The 18771-nt window shown below is 30.5% G+C and overlaps 2 protein-coding genes across 5 annotated transcripts; both read right to left on the minus strand.

Annotated features, from left to right (window-relative positions):
- Positions 1–756: 756 nt before the first annotated feature.
- Positions 757–2486, minus strand: LOC105427493 (rhythmically expressed gene 2 protein). The gene is made up of 2 exons (XM_011639248.3): positions 1976–2486; positions 757–1668 (listed from the first exon to the last, which is right to left on the minus strand). Exons 1-2 carry the CDS (start codon positions 2441–2443, stop codon positions 1201–1203), a joined length of 936 nt encoding a protein of 311 aa, XP_011637550.2. The 5' UTR covers positions 2444–2486; the 3' UTR covers positions 757–1200.
- Positions 2487–2977: 491 nt separating this feature from the next.
- On the minus strand, positions 2978–18212 carry LOC105427494 (SIN3-HDAC complex-associated factor). Of its 4 annotated transcripts, none has more exons than XM_089081885.1 (8): positions 18132–18212; positions 14828–15050; positions 12580–14747; positions 11691–11793; positions 11265–11418; positions 10997–11165; positions 10660–10837; positions 2978–10342 (listed from the first exon to the last, which is right to left on the minus strand). In XM_089081885.1, exons 4-8 carry the CDS (start codon positions 11762–11764, stop codon positions 9916–9918), a joined length of 1002 nt encoding a protein of 333 aa, XP_088938011.1. In that variant the 5' UTR covers positions 11765–11793; positions 12580–14747; positions 14828–15050; positions 18132–18212; the 3' UTR covers positions 2978–9915. The 4 variants fall into 4 exon arrangements, with proteins under 4 accessions (XP_088938011.1, XP_088938013.1, XP_088938012.1 ...); XM_089081887.1 differs by having other exon boundaries at positions 14828–15039; positions 18132–18205; XM_089081886.1 differs by lacking the exon at positions 18132–18212 and having other exon boundaries at positions 14828–18125.
- Between the last annotated feature and the right edge of the window lie 559 nt (positions 18213–18771).

The raw sequence follows: 18771 nt of genomic DNA on the forward strand, positions 1-18771 counted from the left end.
TTCGAAACAAAATTGTGAAATTTATTTGCTACTGGATAAGAGTAATAGAAATTATATTACTTGAAATCAATTTCTGGTTTCTCCAATGTTACATAATTTATTTGTCTAATGTGAATAGATATAGATAGAAAGAGAAAATAAGATTTTTTTAAATTGCATATTTGAAGATTTTTGTCATCTTTTTTCTTTATCTCATATTTTTTCCCCAATTCATAAATCTGTTTCAACTTTCATCATTCAAAATTATCAAATTTTAGAAATTCTTAAAACAGCTCTTTTTGAGATTTCAATTGACATCATTTCTTGTCAAAATTACTTATTTTGATATTTTGTTGATTTTTCGAAATTATTAAAATTTTAGTGGGCAATTGATATAGCACAGTTACTGACAATTGATAAATTTATAAGTAGTTTTATTATTTATAAATTATAACAATTCTTACAATTATTGATATCAATTTTTAAAAATTTGAAACTCACAATTTCTAGAATTTTATATTTAACTTCAATGCAAAAATCAGAATTCATGAAAATTAACGCAATATCAAGAAAATATATTACTAGTATTCCAAGAATGATGACAAAAATTAAGAATTTGAATAGTGGAATTTATAAAAGTATTTAAAAATCAATAAAGTATCCTGAAGAATATAATTAACAAAGTAGTTGCATTACCTAAAATTTTAAAAATTTCTAACATTTCAAATTCAGAATTTAAAAAGATAAGCCAAAGATAGGTAAAATAAAAAAGTCACATTTTGAGCGTTGTAATTCCAAAATTTTATTTATGCTTTAATTTTTATACTCTAATTTTCATATTTAAAAAATTTTAATTTGTATTTAATTTCTAATCTTTTATGTATACTTAACATTTTATAAATTTATTATAATATTCTTTTAATAAGCGTGCAATATTACATAATTACAATTTCTATAGATACATATCAAATTTTCAGAGATAAACTTTAACATTAAAGCAAAATTGAAACTTCATATAAATAAAACATACAAAACAAGATAAAAAATTAAATTTACATTAAATTTACAAATTAGGAAATAATTCACATATTTAACTTACTTTTTTATTACATTGTGTTCTTTAGCTTTAGCTAAATTAAAAATTATCATTATCATTATTAAACAAAAATAAATATAATATTCATCGAATAATACTACATACATTATCACTATTATAATCACTTAACTCATTCTAAGCACTTTGTCAAAGTGTTTTTGAAGTTCCTTCAAACTTTCAAAAATATCTTCCTTGGGCACTGTGCCTTCATTGACTTCGTTGTGATGCTTTATTAATAAAGCATTCCAACCAGCGCTTTTTGCTCCAAAATAATCATTATCCACTCTGTCGCCAATGTGCATTGCTTCTTGAGGTAATATTTCCTTGTTTTGAAAATATTTTACTAGTCTTAATGCCTCCTCAAATATTGGTAAACTCGGCTTTTCGATTCCAAGATCATATGAAGTTAAAACAAAGGAGAAATACCGGCGAATTTGTGTATCTTCAAGAATTGATTCTAAACGTTGATCAAAATTCGAGATAACTCCTAACATAACATTCCTCTTTTGTAAGAAGTCAAGTAAATCTATGGTACCAGGGTATTTGCACCAGCATCTGCTGGTACCGTAGCAACTTATTAGACTATCAGCAACCTAGAAAAGAAAATGATGAATAAGATCAAAACTCTTTATATTAATAATAAAATAACAAATGGCAATAGATTAATAAAAAATGAAATACATAAAAGAAAATAATTAAATAGGACAGTTTAATACAACTAGCTAAGCCAAGATGTGATTTTATTTATACAATTAAACTCAAATATTTTATTTCTGCATAAATATAATCAGTATTATAGTTCAAAATTATGTAATATTTACTATACACTTAATTGTTAATATTTTTTGTTTTTGTTATTTATTATCATTTACATAATTATCAATTAAAAAAAAAAATCACTTTGTCCAATGTATCTATCGACACGGAGGCATGTTGTTCCTTAAACACATTATGTACAATTGTTCTCCACCAGTTCCTCCATCCCAGTCCGGTGTGCTTGCCATATATCGGGTGTTCCTTACTAAGTTGCATAAAATTGTTCTTGAAACTTCGCGCCAATTTTCTTGGCTCGACAAATAAACCATGCTGAGACCCGATCTCGACATAATGCTCCTCGAGCTTGGTCATTAGCAGCGTACCGGTCACGTCGAAGGTCACAAGACGTGGTCGAATACGACTAATCATATTTTTAACGAGTTTTAATGCTCCGCAATAATCTCGGATAATTAGACACTCTACAAAAACAATTGGCGAGAAGGAAACAGTTACGACTGTGAAAATGTTCTCACACACACACCACCATGCACGCAACATATGTACGCAGATTAATCGATGGCGTCGACATCTCACGAGCAAAGAATAAAACATAAATTCGAATACTAAGTGTCAGTCATAAAATAAAATTCAAGACTATTCCTGGTAGTTCTCAATATATAAGATGTCCCAGATTTCTCATTGCAGTCGTTAATGGCAAACTTCCGATATCATTTTGAAATGATATATTTCGAGATAACTTCCAACACGGTTTTTACAAGTAGATAAAGTGATGCCAAGGTATTTGTATGAATATCTGATGCACACAATAGATTAAGATTAGACAACCTGCAGAAAAAAATAATGAAGTCAAAATTGGATTAATAAAAAATATACATATATATATATATATATATATATATCCACATCCATAGAGGAAAAAATTAAATAGGACATAGTTTACGTAACTTTTAACTAAAAATGAAAAAGCAATGAATTTACTATTAGCATACAAATTTATAAAATTTTCTTTTACAAACATTTCATAAACGTTAATACAATTTAATTACAAGTTTTTTATCAAGCAGGAACATATCTGGAAAGTATTAGAGAAGATATAATGAAGTGAAAGGAGAGCGAAGCTCACACTTTACAAATAAACTGATTTATTACAAAGTTGTACATGGATACAAGGTGGCATATTTTTTTCTTATTATAAAAAGGACCGATCGTCCCGTCCGTTGCACAACATTCCGGCCAAAATTTGAAAAGATGCTTCCGGCCGAGAACCGACGAGATTATCGCCGACGAACGCGATATAATAATATCCCTTATAAATGTACACAATATATATCCCTAATTATACACAATGATTGGAATTATTTTATACATATGTATATATACAAATGCACTGTATATATATATGTAATAATAATAACCGTAATAATAACGCGAAATAATAATCATTTAATATATATATATATATTTTAGATTTCTTGATCAAAAAGTTCATTCGTATTTTGTTTCATTAATCATGTTTCATTATTAATTTATTTCTATAATTATTTTCATATATTATTTTCTCATTATTGACTTTACTGTAAAAATTATATAAGAAAAAACGAATGAATTTCTTGATCATCATATATATTAATTTTATAGCAGTCGTTACGCTTACACTCTAATTGGTTTCGCAATATATTTGCACAGATGATTGATTAATCAAATAATCTCATCTTTATACACACACGCATGTTTACAGATATTTATGTATTTGTACATACATACATATCATTGTAAAAAAAGTTATCCGCTAAATACATTGGTCAGTCTCACAATCGTTATTTTTAATATTTATGCAAAATTTTGTCTTTAATCTTTGCTTAAATCTCTCACAAAAGCTTCCGGATTTTCAAAACCTGAAAAAAATCTCAAATTGTAAAACATTTATCTTAAATGGAAATATGAATAAAAATAGATATATGTTAATATTTTTTCTTATGATATACATATAAATATATCAGAGAATTATGCAATAAAATTGTACATTTTTACACTTTTACTTTACAATCTTTTTTTAAACTTGCTCAGACCTAGAATTATAACATTCTGTAATTTTAGATCTGAGAATTTAGGTCCAATATTTTATTAAAAAAGAATAAATCTATAAATATTAAAAATGACATTCATAAATGATCAAATTTTAACGTTTATTAAAATTGTAAAATTTTGAAGAAATAAATTTCAAATTTCAATAATTTATCATAAATTTAAAATATGTAAAAAGTTTATCCTAAATAAATTTATCAAATTTAAAATGTTCTTTTTTAATAAGATAATTTGTACGTATAATAAACATATTTTAATATAGATAAAATAATTTTCAAGTACTTTAAAGTTTTTTATATAAAATGCTTCATCATTTATATAATTCAACTCTTTTTATACATAGATCCATTATTTTTATATTTTAATCATTAAATTTTATAATACAAATAAATCCTGAAACTTTTATAAAAACCGTGAGAGATTATACTGCACTTTCTAAATCATTATACTATTCATAGATTCTCTGTCCTTATACCATTATCGATTAAATTGTAACATGCGAGAACACGCGCCTTTAATTACAGCAAATACTTTATTATTATATATGTAAAATATGTATATTTTACAAATATATAGAAAATGCCCTCTTAAATATTGGCATGTATCAAAAATTTTGTGAACACAATCCGGTTGTGCCTCCTTATCATTATTATAATCAATTTATTATTTAGTGCATTTAGTCTATATCATAATAATAAATTATTATTACAGTAATAAGTAACTACACGTACTAAAAAACTTTACTTATTTGAACGTATTTCAAATAAATTAAAGTTAAAATAAGCTCAAATAAAAAAGCTTTTATTTTTAAAAAATTCATCAAAATACGTTACAAAATAGTTTAATGTAATTATTTATTACAGTAATAATTATTAATTATTTCGTCTGTCCAAGTTGATTTAAAAATTCCGTTTAAAATTAAAAAAAATAAAAAATATAATACGTGCAGAATTTTTTTATCAACCTGGCTCGACACAACTAGATTTGAAAAATTCCTTTTTTCGGTATTAATAGACACCATTATTGCGTGTGTTCTCGCGAATCAATTATTATGTAGATATGGAAAAAGGAAAATCAATGTTTGAGATGCTAATATAACTTTTTAACAAAATAATAATAAACATTTGTGCAAATTTACGCATGGCGCCTTGGCGATATTAATATCGACGGATGGACTACTGACAAGGAGCGGATTTTCTGATTAAAATAAATCAAATATATATATATATATATATATATATATATATATATATATATTAATTGAAAAATTGCTGTTTAAAATAGTTTATAATTATAAAAAGGTATTTTTATTATATAATGAAATTATATAACTTTTACAGTTTAGGAAATTGTAGTTTTATGACTTTAATTTGGCAATACAAGATTAAAAAAATTCTGTATTTAAATAACCTTGTTAATTTTTCACTCCTTTTACAGTTGCTTCCGCGATATATATATATAATTTTACAGTTGTATTTTTATATCATGTATTTATGTCTTGTATTTTCTCATGTATCATATTTTGTTTATTGTAAATTTCTGTATTCATGTGCATATTTATACAATATATTATCTTTATATATAGTATAAATATTCAAAAATACAAACACACACACACACACACACACACGCGCCACACATACATATCCGCACGCGCGCATATATCCTCTGATAAATAAAATCTGAATTATAATCTAATTTCTCTATTTCTTTAAAACTCGGATATTTTTCTAAATATATTCACATATTTTTCTGTTAAATTGATACGCCATTTATCACACCATATTTGAATGTGGAAACATTTTGCAATTCTTCCTTCTAATTTAAAATATCGATAAAATTTGTTTGAATATTAACTAACAATTGATATCAAATAATACCAATTTAATAGTTAATATGAATACCAATTAATTACTTAAATATATGAGGAATAATTTCAGAATACATTGCCAGTCATTACAACTTCCGTCATCTTTGTATTGATAACCACGTGTTCCTGGCAGTGTTAAAAAAATCACGTAAGTAAAGATCACTGTTCTATAAAAATATATGTGCACTTAATATGCATATAAATTTACATAAAAAATAATATTATGTTTAGTAGCGAAAATAAGTCGATTTATGAAATAAATAAATAAAAGAAAAAATTCACATTTTGTAGTCTAGACGGAATCGTAGCACTCGCTTTTCGAGTTTTATCCAGCTTTTTAGTTTCATAAATACGTTAAATGCTACATTTAATTCAAAGATATAAATTTAGATTTAAATATTTCTATAAAAATATGTAATGCTAAATTTAACTTAAATATGAATTTAGATTTATATCTGATTTATTATATGATCGTCGCATATATGTTAACTATGATCATAAATCATCAATAAGAGAAGACAATAATAATTATCAGTATCTCACAATAAAGAGAAATGATAGAGATCATACAAGAAATGTACAAATGTGATCTATCGGGAAAAGATGATTGGCATTATCCCTTGATAGATCAGACTTTTCGATGTTTGATTATGGAAAAACTGTTATCGTTTCCTGTCATGTTATTGACGATTGTCAGTATGCCTTCACAAATTTGATGGGCAATTAAAACGAGCTTCTTCCCGATTTTCTTGGCAATATTTGTGAGTCGTCGACTCAATGGTGGAATCATAATTCTTAAATAAAAAGATTTGATTTTGAAAAATTTTAAATATGTATAATTATGCATGATCACTGGCCATCACATTATCAATTTAGTATCAATTCGCATTTCCTTTCATCTTTATCTAATTTTATCACTTTATTTAAATTTAATATTCTGTTAGCGTTATTAATTTCATAAAGTTATTTCCAATTTCTTTCATCAATTATCTTTGGAATTCCACCATAGGAATTGTCAGATCTAATAATTTTGATTATTATACTAAAAAATTTTACGAGCAACTTCCGATTTTCTATTAAATGAAATTAAAAGATAATGACTCGCTTAGCGCTGGACGGGTTCGACAATATGTATTGCACATTACATACTTTCGTATTATGTCAGATCCAACTTTTAAGCCGAGAGTCATTACGTTTATTCTTTTTTTTTCCCCCAAATATAATGATTTATAAATCCGCGGTCCTCTGTATCCAAACAGTGAAAATATACTATATGTTTGAGTATTTAGATATTTTATATCACCAAATATGCAATATATATATATATATATATATATATATATATATATCGCATATTTTTTAAAAAATAATTACATGAGATAAAATCTTTGATATATATTTGGAAAATTGTTGATATAAACATTTAGTTAATCTTTGCATTCTTGGCTCCACGGATACATAAATCCTGTCTAATAGATATTTGATTGTTTTATTATTTTTCTATTCTTATAAACTAATAAAACAAAAGACGAGAACAAACTTTTTGATAAACTTAATATATTAGATTCTGATTTTATGCAGCAAATATATTATTTCGAGTATACAAATTTTATCGAATGGCCGATTTTTTTTCTTTTTTGTGCGTGTAATATATAAGAACAGAAAAAATTCTGAAAACAACCCCACGATCATAGTTGCGGTTTGTTCTCAGCAGGTACTCGGCTTGTACATCCTTTTAGCCCGTTTTCTCTTCGTATGTTTAGCGCTAAATGCCAAGAAAATAGTTGAAAATGATTAAATAATTAACATCAAACTCATCATTTCCGACTATTTTCCTTTTTTTGTCCAATAAAAAGTCTCGCGATTTTAACAAGATATAAATATTAATCTTCATTATTTATGGATCAATTAATATGAACTCGATTTTTCATTTTTACGGAAAATCTTCCTAAAGTCCAAATTGAACGAAGATCCATTGATAATGAAAAGTTATGAATATTATATAAAAAGAGAATTGGACAAATCTTGCGCTAAACGTTTATCCGAAGTATGCCCATCTCTTCTTTGTTAACTAGAAACTAACAATTTTTACTTATTTTTATTCCGCGTTTCCTCTTTCTTTTTATAGAAATGCTTCTAAGTATCATATTCTCTATAATTATATATCTATTAAACATAGATCCGCTGGTCCAGTTTGCCAATCTGATTGCCACTTTCGGATTCTCTTATCTAGATCTTTCATTTTTCTATTAATACTGTCTAAATAATATAGTCTAACAGACTAAATAATATAGCCTAACAGACTAAAACAGACTCCATCAGTCGCCACACTATGCAAATGTTTATTGCTATCAATCTGGGTCGTCGATGTGACCGCTATTAATTAGTTAATTTACGTCATGGAGCGTCGTGACCCAGAAATAAAGGTAAAAAACGTGCTTTTTTCTTCCTTGTTATCTTTTCTTCTTTATTGGACCTAGACGAGAATCGATTGGCAGCTTGGAACTTATACAAGGTATCCCGCAACAACCATGAGATATTTTTTCAAAAAAATCCATTTTTTTGTCTTTTTTTTTTAGTAAAGATACTATAATTCTTCTTCAATCAATATAGTTGTATAATTGGGTTAATTATTAAATTGTTATACATGAAATTTGTTTTTTGTTGTACATGAAATTTTATTTATATACACAAAATCTTAAATAATCTAAGGAAAAAATTTAATAATACACATGAATATGATTATAAAAATAATCAAATATTTTCGTAATCAATTTTTTATTAGATATGTGAAATTCAAAGCAATTATATATATAAATATATAAATATATAAGAATTTTAGAAACCTCAAAAACTGTGAAGAGAATATTTTAAAAGATGAAACTTTCAAACTTCGATTTTACACATATGTTAATAAAAGTTATCAATATGTTATAATTTATAATAAATTATATATTTTCGGCACATGACTATTTAATATTTACTTTCAAATTAGAAAATGTTATACGAATAAATATTAATGTTCATCATTCCATCGTGATTTTTTTGAGATAATCTTCGGTTGTCTCAGTACACCCTGTGTGTCTTTCCCCTTAAGCGGTGGCACTTGATGTGTTATAAAAGCGAATGCGTAAACCGCCAGCTCGGACCGCTTCGATATAAGAAATCTGAGCATTTCTTACTTTACAATATCATCACAGAACTTTGATGTGTGGTTATATTGCTTAATATAAGACTTAAAAATTATCGGCTCGAGAAGTGGCGGTTTACGTCAGTCCATCGCTAAAATTAGTAGATTATTCTTAGCACAATAATTACTTCCAAATGGCATTTAAACCTCCATCACGAAGGTTTCAAACCTTTCAGAGTCACTTTGCGCTGCTCAGGGATAGAGTACTTAATTAATTCAAGCTTATATCTATTCGCATATACAGGGTGTCGCATTTATGGGGGTGTTGCAACAAATTATTATTTTGTATGAGATGTATCGATTTCAGAACAAAAAATGCTTTAAATAAAAAAGTGTAGATTTTTAGAGACATATTTTATGAACATTTTGTTCATAAACAATCTCACTTTCAAGAGATTTTATCTCATTGCTTAAGTTTTGAAATATATTAATATAAAATATCTAAAATCCGAGGAGAAGAGAGAGTTCCCTTTTTAAAGAAGTAATTTATATTAATATAGATTATACAATTTATATATTATCCATATTTATCATCCTCATGTAGTAGTAATAATGTATGGAAAAATAATTTAAATAATTCGTAAAGTTTTAAAAACTCTATTTATATATACTATAGGATTAAAATTCGAATATTCTCCATGAGGAAAAATCGTCTTTAAATTGAAATTCAGAAAATTTAAGAATTTTAAGATTCAATCAAAAGAAATAATTAGTACAGGATCAATTATCAATAATTTATTTCATGTATCATGAAAGTATAGATTTTGTTTTCATCGAAAAAAATTTATTAGATTAAAAGTTTTATTGAAAATTGCAATTAAAAAATTACCTAGTGAACACCCTGTATATATATGTACAAATCTATGCGTGTGTCTTCATAAGTAAAGGAATAAATTAACCTTCTATAAGGGGCCGACATTAATTGGAGACCGACTGAAGTGATTGATTAGTAATATTGATAGATTGCAAAGGATTGCAGCTCGATAATTGATCAAGTTTTATGGATCTTATTTTATCGGTTTCTTCTATCGTTTTTATTTCTGCTTTAACTTGAACATTTTTCGCTATTTTGCTCTCACCCTGATTGGAGGATTCATCGTAACCGGAATCAGATGAAGAATCGCTAAAGGTCTTCGTTTGTTTCGAACTTGTTTCTGGACTTGATGATGGGGATTCATCGCTATGAATAGGGCTGGTAGATGCAGAACTGTGAGCTGGACTGGCGACTGCCAGAGAAGTACTGAGCTGCCGCCTGGCAAGATTTTCGCAAGGTTTCAAGACAGACGGATATATTATGATTTCACCATTGGCGCCTCTAAAAATACTGCCGCAGCAAATAATTTCTCTGTGTAAAATAAAAAAAATATATAATAAACATACACAAATAAAAATAAATATAATATTAAAAATATTTGTGTTAAAAATATTTGTAAAAAGTCTGTTGTAAAAACCAAAAATGTTAATTAAAAAGATATAATAAATGTAATTTTATGAACTTGATATTGCTTTAAAATATCTTAAAATAAAAAATAATTACTTTGAATATTATTTGATTGTTAGCGCAAATTATGTCAAATTGTAAATAAAAATTTGTGCCAAATAAAATCATATTTTAATACAAATTGAAATTTGTATTTGTATTGAAGAAATTTAAGACATTACCTTTTATAATATTTTAAATCTAAGAAGTCAATATCATCGTCATTCATATCTTGATCATGATCATGATTTTGATCTTGAACGAGATCTATTTGTTTTTCATTAGAGCCAACATCGTTGTCATCGTCTGAAATGCTTTCCGATCTGCTCGACGGTTTACTATCTGTCAGTCTATAATCTTCTAAAATATCATAAAAAAAGACATTAATATGTATTTATTAAATATTATCAATATCAATTTCAAGATATTAATCTTTATTTTTTTCATTTTTTCACTCTATTTTCTAAGCACTAAGCTATTCATTAGAGATTAATAAAGAAAATTTTGTATTTAACTAACCAATTAGATCATCATTCATCGGTGGGCTTTGTTCTCGATCTGCTTCTGTTTTTACATAGACATGTTTTTTCTTAGCAAGTTTATCGGATTTATCTTTAAGTTTCCTTTTATTTTTTGCTTTAAATTTTGTTAGCGATTTAATACCAGGACCAGCACGTGCATCCACAACCTGTAAAAATAATTTTTTTATTAAATTGTGATTTTTTTATATTATATTTAATCAAAATTCAAAAAATAAAAATAAAATCAGTGTATGTCAAATACTGACATGTTTCCAGTTACGTTCAATTCCTGGAGGCAGTTTTTTGAATCTCTTTACTAGAAGAACACATGCATTACATATTTCTCCACTACGCCTTTCACTGAGTTGAAAACATAGCACAAAATCATCTTCATACTTTTTGCTATCCGTGAATCTCGAACTGTAAAAAAATTTATAAATATATTAAAATATGAAATTATGTATACTTGTAAAATTATGTATACTTGTATATATAAAGAAATATATATATATATGTAACACTACAATGGTATCAACATGTTGTAATACTGTGGGCTTCTATTGAATATATTCATAGAAAATCAATATAAATTACAATTTAAAATAAAAATAATAACTATACAGTACATTACAAGTTTATTTTTATAGTATAAAATATTTTTATAGTATAAAATATTTAGCTATAGATTTTACCTGCTAGATTTGGCTTTGCATATGCAGCAGCCCGTACTAGATCGATACACCTTTGGTTTGTGAAAACTGAACATCCTGTCCACTATATAAGTTACTATCGTTTCTGTAATTTAATAAATAAACAAATGTATAACATAACATAATCTTGTATCAACAAAAAATTATAAAACATTTTTTATATTATGTAAAAAACTGCATTTGTCATTTAATATGCAATACATAGAAAAAAGATTATATATACATATACATATGTACATACATACATATACATATATATAGTCAACCAATATTCCTTGGAAATTGTTAAAATTTAAATAACAGAAACTTAATATTTGTATATTTGATATTAAATATTTAAAAATATATAAAGATAAAATATATTAAAATTAAGTAATAAACATAAAGTAATTCATAAAAATACAATTTGTATAAATCCTACTCAAATATTTAAAAAAATAAAAATAAAATAAAAGATAAAAAAAGATAAAAATAAAATAAAAAATTGTCGTCAATATGTCGAAATATATCTATGTAAATCACAGGATTGAAATTTAATTCAAATTTGAAAAAAAAAAATTAATTTTAAAATATCACTTGCGGGGAAATATCATACGGTATAAATATGGACGCCATGAAATTGCAGTAATGAAAAAGTTAACATGCCTAAACGTGGCGAAAGCTATCGAGGAAAAATCGATAGAAAAAAAATATGAAAACAAGAATACAGATGTTAAGATTTACACGCACAAGATTTTGTAGGAATCGAAAAATTACTCATAAACATGAAATAGTAATGTAATAAAATTATATATCTCGATATTGGAACGAATGCCGTGAAGTTGCTGACGGTGTGCTAAATTAAGATTGATACTTGTGAAGTTGTACATGCCTGAAGTTCGTGAAATAATACGGACGTAGATAAAGTATCCAAAAAGTATGGTCGTCGCGAAAGTAACATCAAATGTGTGTCGCAATGATCACTGATCTTATTGAGTACTTTCGCGTCTGCTAGCTTCATGTTTTGTCGAAGGATCACAAAAACAGTCCGAGATTTGAAGATCCCGAAAATCAATGGAATGCCGACGAGAAACACTATTGCCAAACGTGATCAAACTGAGACTTTTTTTACAATTACAATCGACACTTTTTTTACAAATGAAAAATCCTTTTCTTTCCGCTGCAACAGATTTCTTCACTTCCTTAATAGCGTTTTTTCAGAATCGAGCGTCACGAATGTCAAAAAGTGAAAGGCGCCTGTTGACGAACGTGCGAAAGTGACGCCGTTTTAATTCGACCGTTTGACTCTTTCCAAAATGGATCTTTGTCCCTTCGGGACACGAAAACTCGTTCGTCTCCTTGACCACCCGGTTTCCCGGAGTCGATGTCGAAAACGAAAGAGACTACTTCGAGAGAGGCCGCCAAGCAAGTTGTCGGGAGAGCGATGACGCCGACTTCGGTTCGGCCACTTGTTTTTCCAAAATGAAAGAGAAAAAATCCAAACTTCCCCTCTTTTTCACAAAGACAGAACTTCACTCGCACGCTCGTTTTTTCCCGGATTATTCGACGTATTTCTTTTCTAATCGCGATGACCATCAATTCAGAAAGGATCGTAACGGAGGAGGCACCCGTTCGCGACGAAACTCAAATTCAACATGCGATCGGCAACTCGACGTGACGCGCATACGACGTGCGAGAAGCATGGCTGTGCTACGCTACGCGCGCCGGGAAGCGTCATCAAGCGGCGTGCGCATGCGCGTGCCTCCCCCCTCCCCTGTCTACATCGCTCGTGATGTTTCGTCGCCAAACATCCTTTTCTTCCCGTCCTTCCCCCTTGACATCGTGCTCGAACTTCGTTTCGCTTCGCGCTCCGCGCGAGCGCATCGCCGAATTCTCTCCACTCTCCCCCGTTCTCCTGCCATCCCATTCGCCCATCTGTCTTTCTTCGTCGTTTGAATGGTTTAATCGCGTCCCACACGAGTCAAACTTTGTCGTGCAAGCCGACTAAAGTTCGTTTAATTTTGACAGAATAAAATTATCTTTTCTGGCAAACTTCACTCTGTGTGCCTCCTTACAGCATGAAGTTAGACGCAAATTCTTTCATTTTTTTTTATCCTAGGTTTTTGACCTGGAGAGATCAAAGTATCAATGATTTAAGGATCAGATTATCACTTGGGAACTGAAAGAATTTTTTTTAAGCTGGCAATTATATACAATTCATGATTCATGCCTTTTGATTTTGTAAAAAAAAATCACTGGCAAATTATATATGAATAATAAATAACAAATAACGGTGATAACAAAGTTCCCTTATAGAAATTCAATTTAATACTGATCAATATAATGCTATAATTGATAAACGATAGTGTCTTTAATGTACAAAATAGGTAATTAATCATTATTTTCTAGTATTAAATTTCTATAAAAATTGCACATTCATACTATTCATAATTCTCTTATAAATAGTAAATTGCGAATTTTATAACCATGAGCTCTCAAATCATATAATCTGGCGCTAGTTTCATATGTATAACTTCACGAGTCTGCAAACAATGGCATGTAGTCTGCATCCAGTATTACATCGAATGTAATTGGATCTTACACGATTTTTGAATCCAGCGAATTCCATTCGTTTACTATTTAATCGCTGAATGAATAGCTCAATGATTGTAGCATCGAATGGATGCAATTAGTGAGATTTTTAATGCGAACAATTTTGAACAATTTGTAAACAATTGTCGAAAAAGACAACCAGATATGTACGGCGAGATTCGAGTTGAATCTGCAAGTCAGCAACCCTTATACGAAGCCACATGTCATCCTTAAGTTGGATTCAAATTTGAAAGGACAAAATTCTGTTTCATGTAATAAATATTAATTTATCAGAATCGAGTAACACTTGTTAGACATATAAATATCTTATTATATCAATTTTATCCTTTCGATGGCGATGGCTCTTCCATCTTTTTCTAATCTTCAGATCTATTTCATCGTTTGGAAGAGAAGAGTCAGTGATCTCTGGATGCTGCGTGACACATTTTCGTAGTGATTCTTGGCAATCTGTAATTTGTTCATTCTTATTCGTATCATATAGGCATTATCGTCGAGCGGTTTGCTGGCTCTCGCGAGATCTTGTTTACCGAATTTCAAAAGCGGGTCAGCAACGTCATGTTCAAGCGGCCGGCCAATGGACATGGAGGCCGAGCGGGGTTGTAGCCGAATCCGCGCTCTCGATTGGCCGACATCGAGCGAGTGAGAGAGATGGTGACATGCACTCGCAGAAAACTCGTTCTCCTTCGAAATCGCTCTCGACTATGTGCACGTGCACGTGCACTCGTTCGCGTATCCATCGCTAACGAAACACTTTCGAATGACAAGGTTAGAGTATCGAGGAAACACCCACAAATACACAACATAAAAGAATTTGCTTTCATATAATCAAATTTCTCTTGCGCATCAATATTCGGAAATTTTTCGTTGATGACAATTTTATATCGATATAAATAACCATTCGTTATAGTTTGTAAATCAATTCTTGAAAAAATATTGGCAATTTGACTTTAGTTTAAAGTGTAAAAATGTAAATTTGCAATTATACAGGATTAAAAATAAAAATAATTGTTTATATTATTTGTTAAGAATTTATTCCAAATCGATCCATTCTCTCTTGAAAATGAGAAAAAAAGTATTCGTTTTTCGGAGCACTTGTTTACCGAATCGATGTATTTTCGGTTGTTAAGCAAGGTTAGCCAATCTCTTGAAGGCCAAATAGTACCGATGCAATTAACGCGATTGCAATATATCGCACTGTGAGATAAGACAATCACAAGAAATACTAATTGATAGCCACCCATCGGTTGTTTACTCCAATCTCCAGTTCATGATCATGTCTCCCAAATGTCATTTATCTAAAATTAGCGTTGTATTTATATTTTCCATTCTTGTCTCAATTACAATCTAATCAAATTGCATTCAATGTATCTATTGTTATGGTGTTTTATTAAATGTACAGACGAGTCAGCAAAAATGTTCAAAGTTTTGTCGAAGTTCGCAGCTTCTGTTCCACGAGGAATTTCGTCGAGAAGAAATATGAATGCTCGTGTAAATAAATGGGGGGGGGGGAATTACAAAAAAAAAAAAGAGCGACGCTTATTTCGAGAACGCGGCGCGCCTCGCATATAATCCGCACGTTGCACTCTGTTTTGTGCTTTGTGCTATTTTTAGCCCACTCGTGTTTTGTCGACACGCCACCGCTGTTTTCTACATTGCGCTCTTCATCTTCTCTTTCCTTTCTTTCTTTCTCTTTCCTTCCTTTTCTCGCCCATTTTTTTGCTCTTGTTGATTTGACTTTTGTTATTGGTCCTTTCATCAAATTAATCTCGACGTTACATCTCTTCATTCACCGATTGACTCTCTGGAGTTTCGGTCCGAATTCGTGATGTGACGAAGAATTAACTCGAAGTACAAATATTTATATACATATTAATGTGATTTTCTGTTCTCGTAATCAAAATTTATTCCAATTAAAAATTTCTGGCATATTCCTTAGAATTAAAATTGAGATTAGATTGAAATTTAACCAATTAGAGAAAAAAAGAACCATTTAGTTTAGTGAACTATTGGTTAAATTTCAATCCAATCTCAATCTTAAGTCATAGTATGATACAGACTTTAATCGATGTGGAGCGATATGAAATATCTATGATTTTATCTTTCTCTTACAGCTTTTAAAATTTAAGTTAAAAAAAAAAAAATTAAAAAGAATAAAATAATAGTTTTAAAATAAACATCATGTTTATAAAGGAAGCAAAACTTGGTTCTATCATTTAATTCAATCGCAGAAAATTATAAAGTATAATGAAGAGTTCAATGTTCCGTATATCTAAAGCATTCAGGTTCATTCTAAGAGTCATTTAAACCGAGAAAGGTCTATGAACTGAATAGGTTTTTATGACGATTAAATTCGAGAATTTTAAGATTTCCATGTAAAGTCAACATACATATTCAAATTTTTCATAAAAAGAAAAAGAAAAGAAATATAGAAAATTGACTAATCATTACATTTTGTAACCCTTTTGTACCTCGCAGATTATCAAATCTCTCGCGAAAAGGGCTGTCGGCCTAACGTTCAAGCGTTCACGAATACGCGTGCGCGCGCAAGGAAAAAGGATGCTAATGCGCTTTCCCCTCATTGCATACGATGGACGATGCGCAACAGGACGCCGAAGGGGGCAAAGGGAATGCGCAAGATGACGTGCAAGAGCGCGGCGGCGATATGGCGCGTGGCGGCCGCCATCGTGACCACCACCCTCTTTGCTCCGCTCCGTATCGCCCCCTCTACCGCTCCTTACCGACCAACCACATGATCGTCAACACGTCGAACCAACCGACTTCGCATCGCGTACAAATAAAAAAGAAAAATAAAAATAAAAAAAATAAAAATAACAATCCTAAGTAAAATCATGCCGTTCGATTGGAATGTCGAAACTACAGAAATGCAAACGTCAGGGTTCACGCGTGCGAGATAAAAAAACGAATTTGAAAAATCAAGCGAATCAAGTGTGAATGATTCGATTTTGTGAGACGTCGCGGTATGCTGCGCACATAAGGAGAACCGATAGGTAGTCAAGCAGGTTAGGGTTGGGTTGAGCTAGGTTACGTTAAGGTTGACATCCAGACGAGGTCTGTTCTTTTTAGACGCGTATGCTGCAAATTGCGCTTTTTATTTTACACGCTGAGACGACTGTTGCACAGCACTGTCGCATGTCATTTCTCTCCTGAGGAAAGAGAAATAAATCCGAAGAAGATGTAACAGAAGCGTGGTTAAAATTGACAGGTCTGAAATTGTTGTCTTCGAGTCAGCCGTGCGATAACGGCGGCAACAGCGGTGGTGGCGGCACGCGGCCATGACAGGTGATACCTGCGACGCTTACGCGCGATACGAGATACGATGCAATGTACGATTATGATATAAACAACCGCGAAATCGAGCATCCGCACGCGAAACGCGCATCGGACGCTTTGCGATGCGACACGTGTGACGACACCGTGAGAAAAACGACGCGACAGTCAACGCAAACGAGAAAGCTGCGTCGTAGTAGCCGCGGGAGAGAAACCACAGCCGGGGACAGTGATTCGCGGCAAAATTCGCGTGACAGGAGGAGGATGACGTTTAACCGTCGTCACGTGGCCGTGATGATGATTGCGCGTGGCGTGAAATTGCCGCAATGAGACGAGCAACGCGAAGACAGCCGTAGATCGCGATCTGCGGCCCGCGACCGCCGTCATCGCCGCGAACATATTTGCCAGTTGCGCGACGTGTATTGACACGTGACACTCCCGCACTCGGCGACAATTTCACGCGACACGTCATCGCGGCCGCGTACGCGTCGCGATCCCGCGAACTTCCTCTTAATAAAACGGTACGATGATCCAAGCACTTACCTCGAATCGTGAGACAGGTGACGGCGACCGGACTTTTGAGATGGTCTCGCTTTGCGCACGCTCTTCGCGCTGCACGTACACAGTGCTGCCACCAGTACAGGAGAAAAATTAGCAATTCCTATGCGCGGAACGCGGCTACGCTAGGGAATAACACGTCTCGCTTTAGCCAATCGGCTTCTCCATTTTCTAAAAACAATATATAGCAGGAGATGATTGGTTACTGGCTCATGTGCGCAAAATTATCAAGTTTTCATCATTATCAGGTAGTTTAATGCTGCCAATTGAGATATTTCTCTTAATAACATTTTCAAATAATGAAGCTTGGATGTGTCATATTATAATAAATTAACAAAATTATAGCTTTAATATTTCAATTAGATATGATTTTTCGTCAAACATTCGGGAAACATTAATATATTTTCAATCGCATTTGGTCAATGAAATATTTATATATATTATCCAATATTTTTATTTTAAAAAATTTACACCTTAAATTATCTTGTTTTAATTAATTCGTATTAATTTCTTTATGAATGTGTAATGTTCAAATTATAGTATAAATTCTAAGAACATTTATAGAATCACTTATGCAAGGCTATTTAACTTTAAGCATGCAAAAATATTATTTAAATTGAGAAAC

This window comes from Pogonomyrmex barbatus, unplaced genomic scaffold, assembly GCF_055798465.1.
Source record: "Pogonomyrmex barbatus isolate J1 unplaced genomic scaffold, ASM5579846v1 scaffold5, whole genome shotgun sequence".
Lineage (NCBI taxonomy): Eukaryota > Metazoa > Arthropoda > Insecta > Hymenoptera > Formicidae > Pogonomyrmex > Pogonomyrmex barbatus.

What these genes read in the sequence shown, in the direction of transcription:
- LOC105427493 (XM_011639248.3), bottom strand. Translation starts at nt 2,443, where the DNA reads ATGTTTTATTCTTTGCTCGTGAGATGTCGACGCCATCGATTAATCTGC. An exon ending in CGATAGATACATTGGACAAA is followed by an intron (nt 1,669 to 1,975) that starts GTGATTTTTTTT and finishes TTTCTTTTCTAG; the next exon opens with GTTGCTGATAGTCTAATAAG.
- LOC105427494 (XM_089081885.1), bottom strand. Translation starts at nt 11,764, where the DNA reads ATGTTCAGTTTTCACAAACCAAAGGTGTATCGATCTAGTACGGGCTGC. An exon ending in GATGAATGATGATCTAATTG is followed by an intron (nt 10,838 to 10,996) that starts GTTAGTTAAATA and finishes ATGATATTTTAG; the next exon opens with AAGATTATAGACTGACAGAT. An exon ending in GATTTAAAATATTATAAAAG is followed by an intron (nt 10,343 to 10,659) that starts GTAATGTCTTAA and finishes TATTTTACACAG; the next exon opens with AGAAATTATTTGCTGCGGCA.